This window comes from Gavia stellata, unplaced genomic scaffold (assembly GCF_030936135.1).
Source record: "Gavia stellata isolate bGavSte3 unplaced genomic scaffold, bGavSte3.hap2 HAP2_SCAFFOLD_563, whole genome shotgun sequence".
Lineage (NCBI taxonomy): Eukaryota > Metazoa > Chordata > Aves > Gaviiformes > Gaviidae > Gavia > Gavia stellata.
Window position 1 is genome coordinate 22,209 of NW_026777089.1, and position 26,483 is coordinate 48,691.

General features: G+C 42.8%; 1 protein-coding gene across 1 annotated transcript; it reads left to right on the plus strand.

Annotated features, from left to right (window-relative positions):
* Nucleotides 1-551: 551 nt before the first annotated feature.
* On the plus strand, nt 552-6,748 carry LOC132321633 (E3 ubiquitin-protein ligase RBBP6-like; the record flags this gene model as incomplete). The annotated part of the gene is made up of 3 exons (XM_059835100.1): nt 552-717; nt 3,923-4,022; nt 6,654-6,748. Coding segments are annotated over exons 1-3 (361 nt in total), but the record flags the coding sequence as incomplete, so codon positions are not given.
* Between the last annotated feature and the right edge of the window lie 19,735 nt (nt 6,749-26,483).

Below are 26,483 nucleotides of genomic sequence, written 5' to 3' on the forward strand. Positions count from 1 at the left end.
GGCGGTGACATGGACTGGTAACGGCCCTCCCCTGTGGGGCGCTCAGACTTCGGAAGAAGATGGCGGGGCCGCCGCGCTCACGTGACACGGGCCTGTTGTCAAAATGCACTGGGTGCGGGGGGCTGTTGTGCGTGCGCAACGGTTGTCGGCCCAGAAACCCCTCTGCGGAATGTTGAGGCAAGGGAAACCCCTCTGCGGAATGTTGAGGCAAGGGAAACCCCTCTGCGGAATGTTGAGGCAAGGGAAACCCCTCTGCGGAATGTTGAGGCAAGGGAAACCCCTCTGCGGAATGTTGAGGCAGGGGCGCCTCAGCGAGCGGTTGGGCCTGGAAGTGCTGTGTGCGAGAGAGGGAGTGGGTCTGAGCCGGGGCTGCAGAGGCCTCTCCCCGTTGCCTGACGCCCGCCTGGGCTGTGAGGAGGAGCTCGACCTCAGGGGGTGCTGCTTTCCCCGACCCCCTCAGTGGGCCCTTCCTCAAGCCGCCAGCACAGAGGTCGTGACACGGTCTGCCGTGGTAGACACCATCGCAAAGCAGGCACCGCCTGGCCCCGACCATGTCGTGCGTCCACTATAAGTTCTCCTCCCAGCTGAACTATGCCACGGTCACCTTCAATGGCCTCCACATCTCCCTGTGCGACCTCAAGCGCCAGATCATGGGCCGCGAGAAGCTGAAGGCGGCCAACTGCGACCTGCAGATCACCAACGCCCAGAGCAAAGAAGGTGCGTGGGGGCAGCCGGGGTGGGAGTCAGCCTGGGGCCCATCCCGCCGGCGTGCGGGGGGACCAGGAGGGCAAGCGGCGCCGGGGCTGAAGCGGGATGGGAAGCGGTAATGCGATTCGGCCACGATCGGTAGCTGTGACTTGTGTTGGGGGCCTCACAGAGCTGTTCTTTTGTAGTTGCTCTTCCGACAGCTACCTTCAGATCTGTGTTTTAGACACGGAGCTAGGCGTAGAAGGAGACGTGGTTGACGTGCGACATGTAGTGCTTACCAAAGTTTTGGTTTCCTGGAATTCCTCTAGGTAAAATGATAAGGAAATGTGGGAGGATATCTTATAAAAACAGAGTAAGCTGAAAGTGATGCTATTGAACATCATTGTGTCATCCATTTCTAACTGTGATTTTTTTTCCTGGTACTACATGCTAACCACATCAGGGCAATACTGAGGTTTTATGGCAGAACATTTACGGTGAATATACGTAAGAAATGTTCTTAGAGCAGTCATAAATTCTTTTAAATCTAATAAATGGTGCTTCTTTCTCAGAGGTGATAATGGTTTTGGTATGACATTTCAGTTTGGTAATCTGCCATCTTGGTAAGTTTAAATGTGATTAAAGACTCTGGGTTGTGACTTTTCAGAAATAAAAAGACTTATAAAGTGTTTTCAGTCCTTAAAGTTCTTTTTTTTTTTCCTGTGGTTCTCTGACACTCTTACAACAGCCTTTCTTTGAAACGTGGACTAGTGGTTTTTTTCCTCTTCCTCTTTGATGTCTTAAAACTTAAACAGAAAAATATGTACGCTGCGGTAACTGTAACTTCAGCCCTGGCCTTTCAAGTGATTGGACTTAAAGCTCGCTGTGTATCTACAGGTATTGAAACTATTTCAGGAGAATGTCTGTGAAGAGACTTAAGGGCACAATGTTAGGGGTCTTAGGGATGCCATTGCATTGCATGACATGCGTAGGCAGAGAGACATTTCACAAGGCTTGAATTTTTCTAGTAGTATTGAAGAAAATGGTCAAGACCTTTTGAACAGTGTTTAATTTGCTTTAAGGGCTTTGCTGCAGAAGGGTCTCTGAATTTTGTCATCAGTTGCTAACGTACCTCCAGCTTCACAAATGCTAGCAGGCTGAATGGCCGACTGGCTGACGTCAGTCAGTCCTGTAGTAGTTGGGTCTGTGTCAAACAGAGCCTTAAAACCAGAATGCTGGATGGTAATAAACTTTGAAGGAGCCCAATTATTATCACTAGAAGAAAAAATGTTTTGAAATAGGCCAAGCACATGGGTTCTGTTATAGCAGGTGAGGAACAGAACGCAACATTTCAGAAGAAAAATTTATGCTCGTAAATATGTTCCCCCACAAAGCGTTACTCTAATATCCATAATAGCCATTTTACAAAGTGTGTTGCTTTGTTTTCATATGTAATCCGAAGACAGTGAAGACAAAGTATCTGCTTCACTAGGTTCTGCTAAATGTGGCGTTGCCTGAAGGCGAAGTTCAAGCAGGAGTATCTTTCCTGCTTTAAAGACCATCACTCTTGTTTAACAGCGACAAGATCCTCCTCTAGGCAGGTTGTGTTGCACTTTGACCTTTGTAAAATGAGCATAAAATCTTACGCTTGCTATATTAGAGACACAGGTGCTTACTGAAGGAAGGGGTAAGGGTGTTTTCCTTGTGAAAACGCAAAAATCCCCCAGGGGTTTTCAGAGCTAAAGCTGGAGAATACATTTCAGTGTCATCTATGTCTATGTCAAATTTTTGGTTTAGATGGGTAACCATGAATTTCAGTTGTTATTAATCAGATGTAGATGCTTAAACTCACCTTCGGAAGATAAAGGAACAAACTAGGCCCGGATATTCTGCCTAAATGGGATGTTTGGAATTCTTACATGTGGTCATGAAGTATTGGGTTTTTATAACATCGTCTGTGACTGACTAAACGCTGACGTGATCTTGGAAAGAACTAAGTGGACCTTGAGTGAAGATGGCCTACTTGTTCAGATTTTTCTGAGTACTCCTCTAAGCTTTTACAGTTCAGTAACTGTTACTTTTCATAATGGAAATCTAGTCATAGAAGCAATGCTAATACAAGCTAAAAGTAAACAGGATTTTAAGTATCAGTGGAAAAAAATTTCTGATGGACTCTTTTTAAGATGCTGGGAAAGCAAAATGGATGGTTAGGACCCATTTTAAAAGGTGGGGGTGTGTGTGTCCTCTTCCACGCTTACTCTAGAGACACATTCTAGAAAGGCAGAATTCCCTTCAAAAAGCCTGTACTCAGGAATGAGGCATTTAAACTTGCCTCCTTTGAATTTGATCTGAATTTCTTGACCTGTTTTTTATACTAGATGTTCTCACAATATAGTGGAAGGGCTGCAGACTCCAGAACTCAGGTCTCTTGAGTACTCTTTCCTGCCCTATAACATTCTGACTCCGAGCACTTGGAGAATGTGCTATTCTGCTTATCAGGGAAAATACAAAAAAAATGCTAGAAACCCAAAAATGGGGCTCTGAACTGGTCTTCATCCAGTGGTTTGTGATCTGGACCAGAAAGAATCCTCTAGCCCTGTCAGTTTCGTTTCCATTTCAATGGAAAGCACTGAGCAGCTGAGAAGCGTGGTTGTTGATGGATTAAGCTCCAAGAAATAGGCAGCGATGGCAGGCTCTCTTCTCTGTTCTGTCAGTCTGGAGCACTAGCAGTGTAGGTTTATCGGTTTTAGTCAACAGCCACAAAAGCGCTGGCGCAGAGTTTTCATGCTTTAGCTAAGTGCCTGTTTTGTTGCGGGGCAAGCTAGTCAGACTTTAGAGTCTGGTTTATGCAGGTGAGACTTTGCTGTGCTTTGGTTTTCTCCAAAGATCTATTGGTTTTGTAGCCTAATGGAAGCAAAAGCAACTTAAGCTAGGTCAGGAAAGAACCTCGTGCATTAGCAGGCTCTCCTTTCGTGACCTTTGAGACTATTTTGCTGTTGGCGTTCAAACTATTGTAAAAAACTGGAAAAGATTTTGCTGCTTGTGTTTGATTATCAAACCTGAAGATTTCTTGAAATGTACCGTTAGTGTGTTGAGACGGTAACAGCGTGATGTTACGTATAAAGTTTTGCTTCTGTATCCCTAAAGGGATTCTCTGAAGTGCTATATAATTGCAGATTAATACACATTCTTAGGAACTGACTCCTGTTTTTTTCTGGTTTTATGTTGTTTTCAGAATACACCGATGATCGGGCCCTGATTCCTAAGAACTCCTCAGTAATCGTTAGAAGAATCCCTGCGGGAGGAGTTAAAGCTACCAGCAAAACCTGTGTTCTGTAAGTATCCATAAAGCACATTCAGATGGGCTCTTTCTTGTTAAAGCTGCTGTCAAGTTTTGTTGTCGTGGGGTACATTTTAATGCATCTGTCCCAAAGTAGACTTACATTTTTGGGCCTGCTGGGACATGGGGTTCGAACTCCCACATTGGTAATCTGTGCAATGATTCTTTTGTGTTTCTTCTTGGGGTTGGTTGTTCTGAGGGCCAAGTTGTAGACCCCGTTTCCTCTCGGTGGAGAGATTCCTCATTCTGTGTGTTTGCTTTTATTGCTTTTATAGTAGAGGGAGATACGCATTGTAGTGTAAACTTCGAATTTGTTGCCACCTCAGAAGAGTCTGATTCTGAGTGTTTGACTATTTCTGGCATTTGGAGGAGCAGGGGGTAGGATATGGCAGGTTTTCTTTTGCCCCAAATCTGGGGGTTTTGCATGCTAACTAGAGAGGAAAGACCAAGGTTGCCTGCTGGTGAACCACGCAAACAACAAGTGGCATTCATAAGTGATTCCTCTTAGTTTCCTAAAGACAATGCCCGTTTCAGGCAGAGAAAAAGAACAATATCCTAAAGTGTACTGCCTTTTGTGCGAGTACGATGAAGGAACAGTGAATCCTTTCCAAACCTGAAACTGCGTAAGCAGTTTAGGACCTTCCCAAATGTTACTAGTTGTCTGTCTAAGCCTGCTTTTCCCCTAAGCAGATATCTCTGCTCCAGGGTTTAATTCTGTGTTCCTAAGATTTACGGAGGACAGAGAATGGGGTATATTGATTACAATTACAGCTATGCAAATGCAATCGTGACTGCAGGATTATGGCTGTCATTTCTGTATTCATACAGTCCAGTTCTGTATCAGCTACATTAGCATTGTTTGAATGGTCATGTTTTGCAGCCGCCTTAAAGATATGCGTCTCCACCACAATGAGTAGCTGTTACTAGCTTGTGGTTTTGCCACGTCTTTGTAACGTGGGTTCTCAAGAAATAAAGTAGACTGATGATTTAGTGTGTCTGGAAGAAACAGTACAGCAGCATCCTGGTGTCCATGAAGCATTTGCAAGCAAAAACCCCTGAAGTTATGTGGCTCTGCACGTAAACTCTGGGCATATTAGTGCCATGGTTGTTGCACTGCTTTCAGGCACTCGCTAGTAATTCTGGACGCCACAGCGTGGTGCTTATAAACATGGCCTTGTTTGGGGGATTAATTGAAATACGTATGCTTAGTGCTGCCTCGTCAGTGCATCCTTTGTTTCTGGTTGGATGGCGCCCTCTCTTGCTATTGTAATGCTGCCCTAAAATGAGAGGATAGGTGCTGCTAGCATCAAAGGTCAAATAAATAGCTGGATGTGGGGATAAGGAAAGAATGGTACTGCTGTTCTAACATTGAAAATTAACCAGGCAGATCAACTTTCTATTCCTTCAGCTGGAAGCACTGCAGAAACAGCTGGTAGAGTGGTTAGTGTTTGGGAATGATGAATGTGTGCTGAAATGGTGGAGAGGCCTTCAAAGTGCATTACTCCCCTTGTAGTATGTTCTTCAGGTTCAGTGGATGAAGAAACCCATGTGTGGCCATCTAAAGTATTTCCTCATGCTTCCTCGTCTTCAGGAGGTATGTGGCTGTAGCTGCGAGCCTGGTGCTGTTGTAGTAGTGGCAGGAAGCATGAGCCTTTCTATTTGTGCCTCAGTTCCACAGCAGCCTCGGAATTGCCTCTGCTCATGGGACACTTTGGATGATGTCTGAATTGTTTGTTAACTACATCAGTGGTTGAATGTCTGATTCATGATGAGCAGCCTGCAGATACAGATCAATGAGTATGTGGAATCTCAGCAGGTTTTCAAACACAATAAATATTTCCTAAGATATTGTAGCATGTTCAAGACTATCTTAAAGCAAATTCTGGCAATTAAGACCTTTTTTTTTTTTTTTTTCCCACAGGGCTCCTAAATCGCACAAAATCCTAGGAGCTGCTTTCAGGTGACATTTCTACTACTATTCTTAGTTAACATAGCATATGTAACACATGTAGTATTTTGGCACTTTCATGGCTAAGTATGGTCAATGTCTGAACACAGTGCTTGGGCTTCCACAAAGAAACACTGTTCTAAAGACTATGCTGCTGACATTGTTGTTATTTCTTTGTCAGAGGACTGATTTTTTACCCTTAAGTAAACTTGCACTTCAAAGGGTCTCGACTATCCCTGTTCTTTCTTAGAAACTGAAGTGCTCTCTCTGGTGCCTATTTGTAAGACTAGGGGCATACAGCTTGGCTAAAGTTACCTTCAGATGTTGATGCTCGATTATTTAAGAACACAAAGCTGTACTACAGACTTCATATTTTAGATACTTAATGCAGCAGAGACAAAATATCCGAGGACTTCCTCTTGCACTGTTGTGTTCTAGATCTGTAAGTCTTAGAGGAATTTGTGACAAAGTAGAAATGGGATTTTGGGTGGTTTTATTAGTGGCACTGAGTGTTATCAAAAGAGAGAAGAGTTTATGTATATGAATAAATTTCCATATTCACTAGACTATGAGAAGATAATGTTTCTGATGTTGTGGTTTTACAACGTGCTTTCACTGCTCGATGTTGGGTACAAGTGCTTTATTTGAAGTTCTGATCACCTTTATTTCTTCTTCTAGAAGTCGAACTGCGCCAGCGAGCGGAACACCAAAAGCAGTATGTAAAAACACAATCTCAGGCTTTTTCCTACACACTGCACTTCACTCTAAACAATGTAGCCTTGTATTAATTTTCCAAACATTAGCTTAATATATTTTCCAGTAAATATGTTGTAAATAGCATGTCCTTGATTCAACATAGCAAAAACTGAGTCATGCCATCATTTGCACAGTTCTCATGGGAATCTTGGTATTTGTGCCTAGTAATGCATTGTATTTCATACTGACTATGCCAGAATATTTCCTGTGTGACTGTGTGTTGTACAGATAATGTATGATGGTTTTTAGAACGTGTTAGAACATGGCGCCATGTTCTGCAGCTGTCTGTCTACTGCTAGTACTCTGGATGTTTGTATCGGGTGTTGGGTGCTTTGTCTTTCTCGCAATACAAATTGTTTGGAGTGTATTTTTTGCCATTTTCACAGTCTATAACTTAGCTGTTGTTTTTAAATACCTTTTTTGCCTAATGGTTCTTGAAAGTGTTATCAAAAACAGCTGAGAAACCATTCTTGTTAAACTTGGTACTCTTTCTTAATTTTGACTTGGGGCTTCAAACAAATACCAAAACCAACATATCCCGTACATTGTGAGGACAGTTCTGTGCAGCTAAATGATTCCTTTTCAGGTCTGTAAATACTTGGGTATTTGTTCCAAAAACTGTATAATTGAAATGATATTGTTTGGGCCCCTCTGAGTACGTAAATGCCTTTAATAGATGGCGGTGAATTTAAATAGCATTGCTACACAAAGTGATATTGTCAAGTTCTGCATTTGATCACTTCATCTGACTAATCAGTTTAGCTTAATAGTTTGCCTGCAAACGAAAGCATCTAAAACCCAGTGTACAAATTTTGGCACAAGGTTAGAGCCTGGTGCATTAGTGGGTGTAATCCCTGTCATTTCTCTTAACTTCTGCCTGCAGTCCATTTTTGGATCTGGGTGACTTCAGGGTTGGATGCTGCTTTAATTTCCCAAAGGTTAAGCCCTTCTTTAGTATAGCACCATTCTGAATGTACATTTGGAAAAGGGGCAGCATTTTTCTTCAGGTTTGAAAACACTGTCATTCTGCTGCTAAATATAAATAAGTAATAGAAGGAAATACTTGACTGGTAGTGGTCTAGATCTTGATTTGCCACTTGGCTCGAATACGATGTGTAACTCTGCATTTCAAAATATTCCATATACTGTAAAAATGTCCATGTGGTGTTTTTAATGCCTCTCCTTGTGAGTTTGAGTTAGTTTAACTGGCCCAGTGACCCTAGTAGTCAATGTAATGCATTTATATAAACCACGTTTATAGTAGTTGATCTAATTCTGACGGGTTTTTCTTTCCTGAAAACAGTTATTTTTCTCTTTGTATCCTTGCATGTGTATAAACACAACTCACGTGTTCAGAAAAAAAACATTCTTTTAGCCTCGTGTGTTCCCTGGCATGTCTGCATTACATTTCTAAGTAGCATCTTACCATAAGCTAACATAGATGTCTCAAAAAACAAAAAAAGAAAAGTAAAAACCCTGAGGTGGGAGGGAAGACTAGTTAGAAGTAATTAAAGCAAATGAAATTCGAGGCAAAATCATTCCCTTCTTCTTTACTCTGACTGTTCCTGGTTTGGGTTGTGGGTAGCCACAGGGTGGGTGGAAGCCTTGCATCTCTCCTTACAAGCCCTCTCTCTCTCTCCCTGTCAAAGCACAGCAGCCTCAGGTGCTTCTAGCGCTGGAGACACACTGAGCTCTATTCTTAAAGCTAGCTCAGGTCTTGGTCTAAAGGGTGGGGGGTTTCTATTGTTTGGTTGGGTTTGTTAATACACGTATTTCTGTATGTATTTCAAAGCAGAACCTGGATCTTAGTGTTGTGGGAATAAATCACTGGAAAGCTTGGCAATTGTTGTTGAACAGTAAAGCAGCAAAGTGAAAATGAGTTAACATTTTTTTAAAAAGGATGCACAATAGCTTATACTTTGACTCTTCATTGTCTTGCTCTTATGTTAGCTGGCAACCTAGACTTCCACATTTGTGCTGCTGTCCTACTGTTAACTACAGCCAAAGCAAGAAAGGGGATCCCTTTTGGTTTAGGATTACGAGTTCAGTAACTGCAAGGAGCTCTAGTTGGTGTTTGTCCTTAGAGGCTGCAGAAATGCAGAGAGTTGTGCCCATTGATTTAGCACCGTCAAGCACAGCTGGGATCCTTCCTGGCTGAATTTTTAGTTTAGCCAAGCTATCAGGTTTTAGAAAACCACTGTAATTTAAATGTGGCACTCCAGCAGTGAGAATAGCCTTTTCCTCCTATTTTGCCTCCCCTTTCCCACTTGCTTTGTGTTCGTTGCTGTTTAGTCTTCTGTTTGAAATGGGAGTTAATACATTGACTGTCGAGTCTGGGGTTTTACGTTTGTTTGTTGGTTGGGGTTTTTTTCCCAATTCTTCTGCAGTATTATCTTGGGGTTGTATACAAGTTTCATGGAGATGTTGTTTCAACGTGACTGACTGGAGGGACTGGCAGGATATAATTCCATGGAAATTTAAAGGAAAAAACAAAAGACCCACGAATGTTGGATCACTGGAAGATGGTTGTTGCGCAAACGTTCTAAATAGCACATTAATTATCTATTTGCTGCTTTTGGTAACTGTTCAGTAGAAAGGAGTGCTATCACCTCCTCGAAGAAACGAGACTGTTGCCTGCAGGCCAGAGCATAACTGCTTCCCGAAAAAATACAAGAACTCACTATTAGTTTATTAACTGTTATGTTTCAGTTACTGGTCAATACTGGACTGTTTAACGCAAGACACCAATTGAGAGTTTTCCTAATTACTCATTGGGTTCTGAAAAACCACAAAATGATAGTGGTAAAAACATAGGCCTGTCTTTCCCACATGTAAAAAAGAGTGGCATACGGTGCATGAAGCTTCAAAGTACTTGATCAGGCTTCCTTTTTAACAGAACTGGGTGCAAAATGTTCTGAAAAGGCGGAAGGGTGGGTCTTATGGTAAGACTTGCAGTGGAAAGAAGGTGTCTGTTTCCAGATCTGGGTGCTCCTCTCCAAAGGCACATCTTCAAGAACTGTTGAGCTGGTAATACAGAAATGTTGTATGTGCTTTCCTAAATATATGGAGAAGGAAGGATTAACTGGAGTGAGGAATCCTCTTCTGCATGTAGGTATTTTTTCTCCCCCGAGACTGCTAAAACTGCTCCCTTGAATTCTTCCACCACATGAGGGAATAAAGGACAGGAGCTTTTTCCAAGGAGGGGTTTTAATCTCTCTGCTGATCGATTTCGTGGCCTCTTGAGGAGAGCTGTTCAGTTTACACGGTGAAATGTTCTTCTACGTTTTTGAACAACTTCAGACATAATGAGCAGCGATGTGTCTTTCTGATAATGTTTTACTAGTGTAAGCTTAACTGCTGCTGCTTGTGGCGTAATGTAATTCAATATACTGGAAAAGGAGCAAGACAAGAGTTACCCTTTTTACTTGTGGAAAAACTGCCCTTCAGCATTAGTTCTCACTAAACACTGCAGTCCATTACTAAGCAGTGGCCTGAGGACTTCATTCCTGCAAGCTGTTCCAGTAGGTAGCTGGGAGGGAGGAGTGTGGTTGCAGTGGAGAAAACTATTACAGGATTGTGCTCTGAATCCATGTTTACATCATCATTAGAAATGGGTTTTGGTCTGATAGCATGGAGAATAATACTAAGTTTTCACAATTCCCAAACAAACTGGGATAGTATGGCCTGTGGTCTAATAAAATACAAGAAACCCGTTTTCTCAGTCTTTATGGGCTACTCTGTCGTGGTAAACACCTTCATTTCAATACCTTCAGCAGTTTATTTTTTTCTAGGCAAAGTGGTGGGTTACTTTAATGGCTGATGTTTTGGATTGGTGTTTTTATTTGGGTTTTGTGGGGTACGGTGAGTTTGGCATTTTTAAACTTACTGACAGGAGGGGCAGAGTTCATGTTTCAGGGCTGATACACCCGTGCTTTATTTTGACAGGCAACTATACTGTGTTCATAAAGTACAGCCCTGTGCATTTATAAATGATGAGATATTAACTGATTAATTTACAAACTACACTGAAAAACAGTTTCCGGTAGTGATGCTTCCTTCTCAAATAAACGGAAATATTTTTTTAAATGCTTTTTTAGCAGCAAATTGACAGCTTCCTTACCCCTTCGACTTTTAAGGACTTGTGAGCATTTGACAAGGGTCCCTCTCTGAGATACTCCGGAACAATAAGTTGATCTCAAGCGGGTTTGGTTATTTTAGTTTCTTCTCACTAACCCCATAGGCACTCTTAAGCTGCAATAGGTTTGGACTTTGTTTTGAACAAGAACAAATTGCACTAGGTTGGAAATGCCTCTGTCAGGGACACTCAGAGGATACAGTGCAGACTTTCAGGCTACAGTAGAGGTTAACTATTGCTCTGTTTTGACTGTAGAACTTGAATATGTGTTTATTTTTTTGTGAACAGGTTGATGACCCTTCTGCACCTCTTTCGCTGGCCCAGCTTATTAAGGTACATACATATTCTCTTCAAACAACATTTGCTTCGTACTTTTAGACCTTATACTGTGATCTAGGGCTGGATAATCTTTGTAATGTGAGCAAAGCTTGAATTTAATTTTCAATAATTTAAAGTATTTATTTTAACTGTAAAATGTCTGTATGTTCTGCTACTATCCCGTAAAGAGTAGTTGCCAATTTGGGAAGATAGAAGGGGAGTACCTTTCCAGGCTCAATGTAACGTTGCAGTATTACTCATCTTCAAGACACAAAGAAGCAGCACTTCAGAAGCTGTTTACTGTTTTTCATATGTTTCACTAATTTTGTGTTGGAAACTAACAGGATTTTCACAGAAGAATTTAATTGGCTGTAAGTTATGGACATTTCAGGGGGGTTTGCAAGAGCCAAAAGAGAAGCGTTTCCGGAACGTGGACAATTGCATGGCTGCTTTTGGATTTCTAGTCCTTACAGACTGTAGATCCATTCTTTGAATGCTGCACAATTTCTTAAATTGTAGTATATAGAGTGTGGACAACACAATCTAATTTGCTTGATCGCAGACTGTGTAAATTGCATAAATGTACCTAATTGTTTAGAGGAACATACCCAGGTGCATGTGTGGCATATTAGCAGATGTAAGCTTCTGAAACTGCTGTAATGCCATGTTTTGCTACGGAACTGCTTGCATTTTTTGCTCAACAATGGGTAACTTTGTCTGGGAAAGCACTAGCGATCGTGCTTTGTGAAAAGGCACAGTGCTAGCCAATGAAATGCCTAGTCTTTAGAGTTACAAAGATGAGAGAAGGCAGGGCCTAATGCAGAGGAGCTAGTTCTTTCATCTGAAAAGTGAGGCAGGGGTTCATTTCCAAGAAAGAGAAATCTCTTCCCTCTGGTAACTTCTTCCCACTCTCAGTGCAGAAATTAAATTGTGTACATTTGGAAAAAAAAAATCCAAAAAAATTAGTTTGGAAGGTAACCACCAAAAGAAAGCAGTCTTCATTAGTGCTGTCCCTAAACGTGTCCTTGGTTCTGTAAACTCATGTGAAGTTTTACTCTGAAATGTGAAAACCTGTCCAAGTGGAGTACACATTTCAGCTTTTGAGAAAATTCAAGTATTTCAGAAAAATGCAGGAACATAACCTAAAGCAGCTCAAAACTATTACTTCCTCTAACCTCTTTAGTGCAGTCTGGCTTAGCGTGGAGGCAATGCGTTGTAAGAAGTTTTCTGTTTTATTCTTACTGTGTATTAAATGCCATATTGGAGATTTGGTCTATTCCTAGGAATGTTTTGTGGGGTTTGGATGTGTTTTGTAAGCCATTTGGGTTCAAAGAAATTAGTCAAGTATCTGTAAAGTTTTCTCTATATGTTAACGGAGATGATTTCATAGATGTCGACCTGGATTATGTTACTATTGAGAAAAAACTGTGTCTGTGAAACTCCCATTTAATAAAACGTGGAAACTAGCTGGTTGCATGCCTAGAAAAACAAAAACATGAGAGGTTGATCTGAATGCTAGGTGCTTGAAGGTCCACATCATTTACAGTCACTCCTTTAGACCCTGCTTGTGCCTGGACCAGTGTGTAATAAAAAGGTTTGAACAAATACTACTGAAGAACAATCAGCTGGCTTCATTAAGTTGAAGTTCTAGTTCTGCATAAGGTTTAGATTACAATTTGTATGTTAAAAGGCCACAGTCATCTGGAAAAAAGTGCAGGTTTTGCTTACTGTAGTTAACTCACTTTCCATGAAGAAGTTAGGAGGCGGGGGGGGGCATGCAGTTGTGACTGCCTGCTGCACATGATGGTCAAATTTCTACTGGAAAGCATCTTTTGTCCTGCTGAAGGATTATAAAAAGCTGGATTCCTTTTAAGGCGTCTGTGTCTGAAGCTGACTTTCAGCAAGCAGAAACAACTCCCCCGACTCTTGTGTGTCCTTTAATGCTGCAAAATGTAAATAATGATACTTGCATACATCTTTCTCAATTAAATGTCCAGTGGACATCTTCCCCTGCAAATAGTCTGGAGCTTAAAAATCAGTTTAAACATAGGGGATAGTCTCATTTTTTCTACACATCGCCTCAGTCCACTTGGAAGAAAATGGGATTGCTTACAGAGGTCTTTACATAAGGTCCAAACAGAGCCTAAGCTTTTGAGTGCCCAAGAATGCTCTTTTCAAGTAGGTTAAGAGGCACATAAACAGCACGGAATGGCATCAGGACTCCCCAGAATGTCTTCAGGGCAACTATATTTTATATAAGCAGCTGTTTTCATGCAACCTCAGCTAGCGTTGTGCTGCTCTTTACAGGACTGGGTGAGTGGTGGTGTCTTTGGCTGGGTGGGCTTAAATGTGTTTCTAACGTGTGTGTCCAATAATTACCACTTCGACAGACCGCCGATCTGGCTGAAGCCAATGCTTCTGAAGAAGAAAAAATAAAAGCTATGATGATGCAGTCTTGCTGTGCGTATGATCCAATCAAGTAAGTGTTGATAATGTCAAATCTGTCCTTTGAAGCTGATGGAAAAATTGTAGAGATGTTTGTTTCAACACGAGAGACACACGCATACCTTGTTCTTTTTTTCCCCAAACCCTTTTAGTTACATGAAGAAACCCTTGGCTCCGCCTCCACCATCATATACTTGCTTTCGTTGCGGAAAACCGGGCCACTATAGGAAGAACTGCCCAACAACTGGGGTAAGATTGTGGGGGACTTGTGGTGTGACTTAGTTTTTCATTTTTTTATCTTGGCAGTTAGGTAACAAGTCCATGAATGCTCCTAGGAAGAATTGTTTCTCTTGGGGTGAAATATAGAGGTTATGTGGCAATTTTGCAAAGCCCTTCAAAATTCAAGGGAAACCTGGAATCACAAATGTGAAATTTTCTTTTTTCGAGGTCATAGACATTAAATGTGTGCATAGAGCTTTCTCTGTGAACTTTCATGCATATTTTTATATATTGCAATATTAGGGGAAATTTTTATGCTTTTAACTCTCTTTAATGGCAGTTCACAGTTTGTAGTATTTCGTATAAGAATAGGCGGTTTCTGTTGACCCCATCTATTGAATATTTGCATGTGTTAATTACACAAGTCTCTGGGTGAGTATTCATGCCATTTAAGGTTAGTCACGGAATGTACGTGCTTGAGCTATGAATTCAACCTTCCTGTCTAGGTGGTGAATGTAAGTTTCTCCAGTGACTGATTCAGAGCACCAAATTAAGCTCTCACTCTGAATTGCGCTGTGGAGGAGCAGCGGGTTTGTGTCTCTTCTCTGAATGGATGGTGAGCTGAGGGATATTTCACCCTTAAGGAACCTGAAGATGAGCCAAAGAACGTCTATTGAGTTCAAAATGCTGCTCAAGCCTTTGGAACGTCTTGGCTATATTCATTTAGGAAAATCAGTCTTTTAGTCGAGCAACCCTTACGCTAGGCAACAGGAGAGGATTACAGGCTTTTGCTGCTTCAAATAATCATTGAAATGCCATTTTACGTGTGGGTCTTAAGATGAGATATGTCTACATTTCTTTTCTGAACAGGACAAAAAATTTGAGTCTGTTCCCAGAATTAAAATGAGCACCGGAATTCCAAGGAGTTTCATGATGGAGGTGGAAGATCCCAATACAAAGGGTGCTATGCTGACAAGCAGGGGAAAATATGCAATCCCAACGATTAATGCGTAAGTATGGCATTAATTGGACTGACCAAAAAGTGAGCGAGAGAAACCATGCGTAAATGTTTGAGTGGCAGCGCAACCAAGTTGGCCAGCGTACTACTGTGTGCTGACAAGAGGGGCTGTTTGAAAACGCACTTGGTAGCATTTCTGGTTTTCTGTCATGGATCTCCTTTTGTAGAAGCTGTAACACAGACTTCTTCCCTTTATAAAACGCAATTACTCGGAGACTAACTTTCTCCTGAGCCTGCAATTTACATTTACCCTCTGGCAAAGAGAGGTGAGATTCATTTCACCTGCTTTCTAGCTGTCAAAAATGACTTGTCTAGTCTGAGCTAATGTCTTAGTTGATCCAATGAATGGCAGAGTTCTGCAGAAGGAAAATTGTCCCCCCCTCCCCCTTCTAGTGTGGTGGCTCGAGGAAAGTAGTTTAAACTAAATGCCTACGTTTTAGAAGGCAAATGTAGAGTGAGGAGAATTCCATTTGTTATCTTCCTTGGATTAATCCAAAGCTCAGAAAAGTTTTCCTTTACCCACCTCTAACTGTTTTCTTTTTCCTTCCCCACCCCCCCTCCAGGGAAGCTTATGCTAGAGGAAAGAAGGAAAAGCCTCCCTTTCTACCAGAGGAGCCCTCTTCCTCCTCCTCTTTCTCCTCCTCCGCCCTCTCAGATGATCCTCTTCCAGAGGAGCTGTCATGTGTCATTTGTAAAGATATCATGACTGATGCCGCTGTTATTCCCTGCTGTGGAAACAGTTTTTGTGACGAATGTAAGTGTTACTCCCATGTTTGTTAATTCAAAACATCACGTCTGATCTTCTCAAAGCAGAAAGAGGCGATAATGAAATGACTTTGTTCCCAGTTCCGTTTAATACTTAAGTATACCTGTGGTAGTGCATGGCTCCCCCCCACCCCGTCATGGGCCGCTCTGACCGTACCAAGCACTGCTGTTACCTGACCGAGGCTGGTAGCAGGAGCGGGAACAATGGAATAATCAGTCACTCCCCAACAGCCCTGGACATTCCTTATCAGGATCGTAGCCCAAGTGGAATGACACCACGGTTACCCAAATTCCATCATTTTGCTAGTGACTAAAGCCAATCATCTTGCAAACCTTTAAACAGCAGTCCCAAGTGAGGCCCTTTGAGCTCTCCTGGACCTCAGCGGGCAGCAAACAGCATCTCCCTCCAAGTGGGACGGCTGTTGGAGTTCGCAAACTCTCCAGTTTGCGAAATTCAGAGGACTGCCGCTGAAAGCTGGCGATGGGACATGGGCTGAAACCCTCTCCTCCTGGAGGCTCAACCCTCGCCCGTTGAGAAATGCTGACAAGTGAATATTTCATAGAACTCGAGGGGAATTTTTAACAGGTACCTTTGTACATCTCTCACTCTCTATTTGTGACTGTGTGCGTGAGTGTGTGAATCAATTTGAATACCCGATAACAAGTACAGTATAAATATTACCATTTCAAATCTGTAATCAAGTCACTGTTGTGATTGTAGTAAATTCTATTAACTCACTTTGCAAACGTTGGACTCATCAATGATGAAGTGCTGCTAAAATCTTGTGATCCGCCTTAAACTGTGAACGAACCTTAGATTGCTGCTAAATACATAGAATCCTTTAGACATGAACCATTGACCAAGTCTGAGACTAAGTCTGGATTCAGTCGCACTTAAACTCCTCTCTGAGCAGGAGTTTAGAAAGCAAGGGGGTGCATTCTGAACCTTGTGACTCAACGGGAGGGTCCTCTTTACCCTTTTGTTTCTCCCGTCTCTCTGTAGAAATCATTCTGATTTGATTCTAATTCCATTTTCCTTTCTATGTTTTAGTAAGTAATAGAGTGAACCTTGCCAATGAATTCTCATCAGTCACCTTTTCATAAACTTCTATTAAAATCCCTTTTGCCAATACCCTTGACGGTGATTCTTTAAGTGGCCTAAACCACTCGTTCGCCACAATACCCTGGATAGAAAAGGACTCTTCTCATGGAAAGGAAAAAAAAAAGGCAGAGAGCTTTTTTCCCTTTCTGCGTCTCTAGTTAAATCCTCTTTACGTGCAGAAGAACGAGCGTGAGAAGAGTGCAGAATTGTGCAGGTGATTACAGTGTTAGATATCGAGCGCATTTTGTTTGTGCACAGCCTGTTCTCTCATACAAAATTATATAGCCAGCTCCGGTGACTTGCTGTGGTCTGCCACAAATGGATGGTTAGGCATTTAATCCACATTCTTCTCCACAGGAGAGTTGCTTAAAACCTTCCCAACTGAAACCTACTAATGGCTTTTTGAGATGTGTTTTATTCATGAACGTTGAGGTTGGTGACTTCTCACTGTACTAGGTAGTGCGAAAAAGGCTAGTCGAAACATCAAGACATCTTCAAATGTTACAGTAGTGAAATATCAAAACTGTAGAGTCATTTGCTGCATACTAGAAATCTTTTGCACGATTGAACATTTAGAGCTTCATGTTCCTTCAATTCAAGACCATATTCACCCATTAATCATATGCGTGTTTTTATAATGGATTAGAACCCCCCAAAATTTCCTCAGTTTGGCTGAAAACTAGTTTGACGATTCTAATGATTCACAGGTATTAGAACAGTGTTACTGGACTCTGAGGAACATACATGCCCAACGTGTCATCAGACAGATGTTTCTCCTGATTCTTTAATTGCCAACCAGTTCCTACGCAAGGTAACCTGATGACTGTTACGTAAACTGTTCGTAGGAAAAGTCTCTGTAAAAAGCGGAAAGGGAAGAAAATAAGATTTTCCATCTCCTTAAGCAAGGCTGAATTGAATGAGGCTCAATTTACTGCTCAAATACATTATCTGTTGTCACAGAAGCTTACAACTCTCGAGACAATCTGGCAAATTCAGGTCACCCTTTTGTTTGACATGATTGCCTCACTTTCAAGTTTGGGGTTTACACAGAAGTACTTTAAATACAGATACTCTGAGTTACCAATCATTAATATCAGGGTTTAATGTGATGTGTTCATGTATCTGTATGCTGATTTATTTTAGGATTGGTAGCATTTACCAAGCAAGGACGCAAGGAATTTTACTCTGTGCAGGCTTTTCTCCGTCTGTCTACTGAAGTTTCATACTACCTTTCTGTCAATGTTTTTCTGCCTCTAGGCTGTGAACAACTTCAAAAATGGAACTGGCTACACAAAAAGGCTCCGTCAGCAGATTCAACAGCCACAGCAGCCGCCACTGCCACCACCTCCACCACCGCTCATGACTGTTATATCTCCTGCTGCTCTGGTGAGTGCTGCTGAACGTTCTAAATCTTCCCCTCTGACAGTCAGCAGTTTGTTGGAAGAGAAGGGAAGTTGTATCTCAACACACGCAGTCATTCTTGTAGTTTAGTAGAGCTTATTTTCCAACTCTTTGCATTGATTCACAAGGGCTGTCGGGTTCCCGGACAACCTGCGTTACCAAGTCTTCTGGGCCCCCGAGGACAATCCATACCCACAACTGGTAAGTACCTGTAACCGCAGAATTTCTTTGAAGAAGCTATCTTCAGAGAAACTGAATGGGGTTTTTTGCTTTTTCCTCTCCCCACTCCAAAAGGTCGTCCAACGAGAGCCAGTACAACTCGCTCAGCAGGTGGCCGACCAGGCTGGGAACTGTAAGTATTCCGCAGACATTCAGTATCTTACTACTTGTAACCTGTTAAATGAGGCGGTAACACATAACTTACACAACAGCTGATTTATAATGAAATAAGTGTGCACAGACTGCTGTGGAGAACACAAAGGGTAATGAATTTTTAAATGGCTTCATTTGAATTGGCATTAACAAAGGGGATCGGTGCTTGCAGTAAGATTATTGAAAAACCACCTCCAGTACATGACTTAAAAGAGGACTCTGAAAAATGAAGGCTTTTTGGGGAAACCGTAATTGCATATAAAAATGAAATACAGTTAAAGGATCAGGTGGAAAGCCACCCTTTGGTTACTGGCTGAATAGGGCTGGAGAAGAACTTGATTTCCCAATAGGAATCAGCCGCCAACATTCTTTTTTTAACGACTCAGTTGATACTGATTGACCAAACTATTGGAAAAGTCAACGCTGTCATTTTATGGCAAATATGAATTTCTTCAATTTAGTCATCTCGCATGGCCAAGCTGCTTTCTCTCAGCTGGCGAGAGAGGAGTCTATTGTAGCTATTATTGCCGTGTCAAGTTAGTCCTTCCTTTTGGTATATGTCTGTTATACATCGATTGTCAGGGTGCATTGCGTTTATAAATTCTTAAAGATAAATCAAAACAAAACCCAGGACCCATCCCTTGTTTCCTCCACCACCCCATGCACTCCTCTTCCGCTGCGGGTACCACCACCACAGTTTCCTGCTCAGTTTCCACCTGGTCAGCCTCCATCTGCTGGGTACACTGTCCCCCCTCCAGGAAATCCCCCAGCTCCTGCAAGCATGTCATCAGCTTGGCTACCAACAGCAGTACCAACGGCTCATGCAAATACCATCCCAACGACACAAGCACCTCCTTTATACAATCACAGGATCATTTAGGTTGGAAAAGACCTTTAAGAGCATCGAGTCCGACCGCAAACCTAACACTGCCAAGTCCACCACTAAACCCTGTCCCCAAGTGCCACATCTACGCCTCTTTTCACTACCTCCAGGGATGGTGACTCAACCACTTCCCTGGGCAGCCTGTTCCAGTGCTTGATAACTCTTTCGGTGAAGACAATTTTTCCTAGTATTCAATGTAAACCTCCCCTGGTGCAACTTGAGGCCGTGTCCTCTCGTCCTATCACTTGTTGCGTGGGAAAAGAGACCAACACCCACCTGGCTACAACCTCCTTTCAGGTAGTTGTTGAGAGCGATGAGGTCTCTCGTGAGCCTCCTTTGCTCCAGACTAAACAAATCCCGTTCCCTCAGCCGCTCCTCGTAGAACTTGCTTTCCAGACCCTTCACCAGCTTCGTTGCTCTTCTTTGGATGCGCTCCAGCACCTCAATGTCTTTCTTGTAGTGAGGGGCCCAATCCTGAACACAGTATTCGAGGTGCGGCCTCAGCAGTGCCGAGTGCAGGGGGACGATCGCTTCCCTAGTCCTGCTGGCCCCTCTGTTTCTGATACAAGCCAGGGGGCTCTTGGCCTCCCTTATCTAGGGAGGAGTTTTACAGAGAAGAACGGAGACTTAAAGAGGAGTAAGTGTTTGGCTCAATCAAGTTGCATTGGGTTTCATTTTTGTATTTCAACGGTGTGTCGGACTGCAGTTACACTGAAGTGCATGTGACATAAGCAAAAATGACACAGTGTTTTTTCCACCGTGCTTTTGCGTTGCAGATGGTAAACATCTAAAACTAAACCAAGACAAGCGTCATTCTAACACTTTCCCTAAAACTTGTAGGAATTCTAAACTGTTTTTGCTTAAATTGGATGTTCACCTTCTGCATTTGCATGCAGCATACATTTTCTCATATGGGCCATGTTTTGTTTCTTGGTGTCTGCCTGTAAGAAAGGTCAAACTCTAATTGTAATAAAGGTCAAACTTGTTTTAACAGGGAAGAGAAAAAGTCCAAGCCTGAGGAGTTTACAGATGATTTTGCTAAGGAGCTGATGGAATATAAAAAGATTCAAGAGGAGCGCAGGCGCTCGTTTTCCAGGTAACTGCTTTGCATGTCTGTAATGGGGAAGCAGACTGTCGAGAAAAATCGGGAGGAGTTCCACTCTACCCCTCTATCGTTAGGTGGACTGGATGAGTCAAGGGATTAGCAGTGATAGGAGTTTCATATTCCTAGAGGAGCGATAGGAGGCTCATATTCCTAGAGGAATGGCATTGAGTCATAGTGCAAGAGGCTGAGCTCAGAAGCTTTTAGATAGGACTTTTCTTGAAATGCGGTCACTCTCCTTGGTTAGAGCCAGAGGTACGTGCAAGATATTGCTAGGACGTCTGGCTAGAAGTGTTGATTAAATAGTCCTGTACGTAGGATTGCAGTACAAGTATTTTGCATCCTGTACAATTTGCCAAATAAGTAGTGAAGGTAAATAGACTAAGCTGGCATTTTAAAATGGAGTTTTACTCTCTTCAGGCTAAATGGCGTTTTCTTGATGTTTAATAGTGCACTGTAGCCACTAAGACTTGCTCTTTTTGCATCTTACTGCAGCAAAAATGAGTTGCACCCCATGTCGTTGCGGAGTAGTGAAAAATGCGCGTGTTCACGTACCGGTAGAGGCCAGGATACACCACCTGAAACCAATCAATAGCTGTGGGAGTTTCATGTGCTAGAAGGGAGTGGAAATAGCCTTACCCTTCCTGTTTGTTTTCACACTACGAAAGCAGCAGCTCTTCTGTCTTGTAAGCAGAACCTTTTACATGTGATCAAGATCTTCAGTTTGCAGGAGCATTATGGCAACAGCTGAAAGAAGCTTTGACATAAGCATATGGAGAGGGAGAAGAAAACCAAACCAAATTTGGGAAGGAAAAAAATGGGAAGAGTGACTGTTTTGAATTAACTTCATTTATGTTTCTTGTGGTTTTTTTAAGGTCCAAGTCTCCCTGTAGGGCTTCATCTCCTAAGAAAGGCAATATCAGAAAACGAGCTGAAGCTTCCCAAGGGAAGGCAGAGAGAGATTGTGAAAAAACTCCTCGAATGGAACCACCTGTGAAAAAAGTGAAGGGGCAGTCGCCAAAGACAGGCAGTGTTAAAACGTCTTCCTCTTAAAAGGATGTTTACTGTTTTTCGTATGTTTTGTTAATTTTGCGTTAATTTAACTAAGACAATGTTCGCAGAGGATTTTAATTAGCTGTAAGTTATGGACATTTCAGGGGGGGTTGCAAGAGCCAAAATAGAAGCGTTTCTGGAACATGGACAATTGCATGGCTGTTTTTTCTCTTTGTTTACTAGCATGTGCATAAACACAACTCACATGTTCATAAATAAGAGTTCTCATTCTTTTAGACTCGTGTGTTCCCTGGCACGTCTGCATTACATTTCTAAGTAGCATCTTACCAATACTGGACTGTTTAACGCAAGACTCCAATTGAGAGTTTTCCTAATTTCTTGTTGGCTTCTGAAAAAACACAAAATGATAGTGGTAAAAACATAGGCCTGTCTTTCCCACATGTAAAAAAGAGTGGCATACGGTGCATGAAGCTTCAAAGTACTTGATCAGGCTTCCTTTTTAACAGAACTGGGTGCAAAATGTTCTGAAAAGACGGAAGGGTGGGTCTTATGGTAAGACTTGCAGTGGAAAGAAGGTGTCTGTTTCCAGATCTGGGTGCTCCTCTCCAAAGGCACATCTTCAAGAACTGTTGAGCTGGTAATACAGAAATGTTGTATGTGCTTTCCTAAATATATGGAGAAGGAAGGATTAACTGGAGTGAGGAATCCTCTTCTGCATGTAGGTATTTTCCCCCCCCCCCGAGACTGCTAAAACTGCTCCCTTGAATTCTTCCACCACATGAGGGAATAAAGGACAGGAGCTTTTTCCAAGGAGGGGTTTTAATCTCTCTGCTGATCAATTTAGTGGCCTCTTGAGGAGAGCTGTTCAGTTTACACGGTGAAATGTTCTTCTACATTTTTGAACAACTTCAGACATAATGAGCAGCGATGTGTCTTTCTGATAATGTTTTACTAGTGTAAGCTTAACTGCTGCTGCTTGTGGCGTAATGTAATTCAATATACTGGAAAAGGAGCAAGATAAGAGTTAGCCTTTTTACTTGTGGAAAAACTGCCCTTCAGCATTAGTTCTCACTAAACACTGCAGTCCATTACTAACCAGTGGCCTGAGGACTTCATTCCTGCAAGCTGTTCCAGTAGGTAGCTGGGAGGGAGGAGTGTGGTTGCAGTGGAGAAAACTATTACAGGATTGTGCTCTGAATCCATGTTTACATCATCATTAGAAATGGGTTTTGGTCTGATAGCAAGGAGAATAATATTAAGTTTTCACAATTCCCAAACAAACTGGGATAGTATGGCCTGTGGTCTAATAAAATACAAGAAACCCGTTTTCTCAGTCTTTATGGGCTACTCTGTCGTGGTAAACACCTTCATTTCAATACCTTCAGCAGTTTATTTTTTTCTAGGCAAAGTGGTGGGTTACTTTAATGGCTGATGTTTTGGATTGGTGTTTTTATTTGGGTTTTGTGGGGTACGGTGAGTTTGGCATTTTTAAACTTACTGACAGGAGGGGCAGAGTTCATGTTTCAGGGCTGATATACCCGTGCTTTATTTTGACAGGCAACTATACTGTGTTCATAAAGTACAGCCCTGTGCATTTATAAATGATGAGATATTAACTGATTAATTTACAAACTACACTGAAAAACAGTTTCCTGTAGTGATGCTTCCTTCTCAAATAAACGGAAATATTTTTTTAAATGCTTTTTTAGCAGCAAATTGACAGCTTCCTTACCCCTTCGACTTTTAAGGACTTTCACAAGTTTCACAAGACCCTTTGACAAGGGTCCCTCTCTGAGATACTCCTGAGCAATAAGTTGATCTCAAGCGGGTTTGGTTATTTTAGTTTCTTCTCACTAACCACATAGGCACTCTTAAGCTGCAATAGGTTTGGACTTTGTTTTGAACAAGTACAAATTACACTAGGTTGGAAATGCCTCTGTCAGGGACACTCAGAGGATACAGTGCAGACTTTCAGGCTACAGTAGAGGTTAACTATTGCTCTGTTTTGACCGTAGAACTTGAATCTGTGTTTACAATTTTGTGAACAGAGTGAAGTTCCTTCCCTGACTGCACACGTTCCCACCCACCCGGCTGTCACCAGTCCCAGTTAGGGCACAGAGAAACACCCGTGTCTCATGCACGTGCCTGCACAGAAACCCTCGCAGAGCTAAAAAATTCCCTTGGGTATCAAATACAGAAATCGCACTGAAAACCTTGTCCTCTGCTAGAGGACATATCCATAAGTCTCAAAAGGGGGGAAATCGCTGTGTCTGGAACCAGATTATAGCAACGGAATTCAGGTATCCCTGAGGACGGGGACGGAGACTCACCCTGGTCGCTGGGATACGCGTCCTGGCGAAGACAACGGTGCTGTGCGAGGGCCTTCGAGTGGGCAGTGACACGCGGAAACAAACTTGACAACTCACACAGAGTTATAAAGCAGGCATGTTTATGGCGGCGCCGGGTGCAAGGGGATTTCTCCTCCTAACATGCACACCGGGTTAAAATCATGACAGGTATTTAAAACAATTAACAAAGTTAGTTACGCCTCCTGGTTCTACCCCTTAATTAACTATTGGTTAATACTTTTCTTACTTCATCTTAAAGTTACAGTTCTCTTTTAATTCACCACGCATGCTCAGAGAGTAGGGGGCTTAATTGGGTTGGGGGCTTTTCTAGCCAGGAGGTGTGTTCCTTAGCATTAGAATGAGATTATAATGAGACAGGTTAACTCTAGGGCACTATTTTGGCAGTCCATTGTATTTTTCTACGATTCGTCCTTGCGCTAATCGTTATTGCTAGTTAGCAGAGAGTCGGTGAGACAGTCTTTACCTCTAATATTTCTAAGTGCCAAGCGCACTTGTTATGAAGTATCTTCTTTACATTCGTCTCTCTTACTTTTAACCCTTGTTTTTCAAGATGTCCTGTAACAGCAACAACCTACTGAGTGTGTGCGATGGCGTGTGGGGACGTGGGAGTTGTTGTGGAGAAGGAGTCTGGGATTTCATCAAGACTGGGATCCTAAACTACGCTCAGTTAGTGATTTTAATAGTAAAAAATGCACCCCTCGGAGGAGGTTTTCGATGCAAACACAGGTCCCCCTCAGTGTAACGAGTGACATTAAAATGAAGACAGGCGCAGACGGACTTTGGTGTGAGCGACCAGTCCGTGACTGCGATGTGATTCTGTCTCTGTCGCTGTTCCCTACGAAGGACCCCCCGTGTGTCCCAGGGGTGCGCTGGCTGATGGGCAGTGCCCGGCACCCCGCTCTGCAGAGCGGCGATACGGACCGAGGTCTCGGCCCCCGGTGCTGACGGGCGTTGTGCACAGCGGGCGAAGAGCCCCGGTGTAGGGACAGGGACCGCACCCGCAGCCCGCCCGGCCCCGCCGCCTCCCGCGGCCCCCACCCGCGCCCCCGCCCGCCCCTTCTCCCCCGCGGGTCTGTCCCCGCGGCAGCTGCAGCGGGATGGCGCTGCTGCCCGTCCCCAGCGTGCGGGGCAGGGCTGCGCACACGGAGCCCGAGGGGTCCCGTCCCGCGGGCAGAGCCCGGCGGAGACCTGCGCGGGGGACGGGCGGGAGCGGCGGCAGCGGGAAAGGCGTCTGGGAAAGGTCTTCTCCGGCACGGAGCGGAGCGGGGCGGGCAGGCGGAGCAGACGCGGGGCTGCGGAGCGGCTGCGGAAGAACCCCCGGCTGGAGGTGCTGGAGAGAAGGGGGGCCCTGCCTCCTTGAAAACTGGGAGTTTTAAGTAGTATAGATACTGAGATAATAAGGAACAAACTCGCCACGGTGACCAGTGATCTGAACAAAATACAGAACCCTTTAAGATCTTCCCTCCTAACTTTAGGAACCGGCCAATGGCTTACAGCAAATGTGTTACCACAGTGGGAAAAGCTTAATGAAAAGAACAATGAACTAATTATAAATGCATTAGACGTGGCTCAGACTAATGCTTCTACAGCACTCAGTTGTATCCAAGCTCGATTATGGATACAGACAATAGCAGCTGCAATCATTAGGGAAGGTGAAGACGGAATCCTACCAAAAGAAATCCGAAAGGTGATTTGGAATAACGCAACGGAATTTGAAAGGAGATTCCAATCGTGGTGGCATTTGGTTAATTTTACCTTTGACCCTACTAACAACACAGCTACAGCTTTTGTACTGACAATATATAAAGCTTTAGTGTATAACATATACCCGATTGTTGCGCTAGGATTAAATTACCACGGAACTGTACTTTATCCCCCAAAACATAGGGTATGGGCTATGAAAAACAGGAATAAGTGGCAAACTACTGATGTCGAGGCCTGTGTCGTATGAGACCAGCAAGGATTTATTTGTGAAGGAAACACCATCAAAGGGCAAGATATTTGTCTTGACACTGAACAAAATGTTTGTCACTTTGAGGTGCATCCCAACGAGACCCTAAGAACCATCATAATTTACAGGGGTATGGGATGTGTTTGTCTGAGAAGTCAGTGTGATTTTGTACAAGTAGATGATCAAATGGTGGACACGAGCAACCATTCAAATATTTGCATTTGCAACTTTGTTAGTCTTACAGGATGTGATTTTACCTACACGGCTCCTGTTACTACTTATCAATTGCTACAGTTTAATTATACGTTGATTCAGGATATACAGCCCACCCCTATTGGAATGAATCTCACTCTAATAAGAAAACTATTGCATCATGAAAATTTAAAAAGGTTGTTAAAACAAGTTCAAGAAAGTGGAAGAAAGACTTTAATTACTGTCCATCATGATGCAGATGGGATGTGTTTAGGGGTTATTCCCCGTCAGCTACCAAAATCTTAAACATAATGACCCACCCGATATTGGTGTTACTAATAGCTACGACAACATTAACAATAGTAAATCTTATCCTTTGGTGTAAGCTAAAGGAACTTATTGGACAGGTGTGGACACTAAAAATAATGATGAAACATAACGAACCACTTTTAAAAGCAAAGGAATT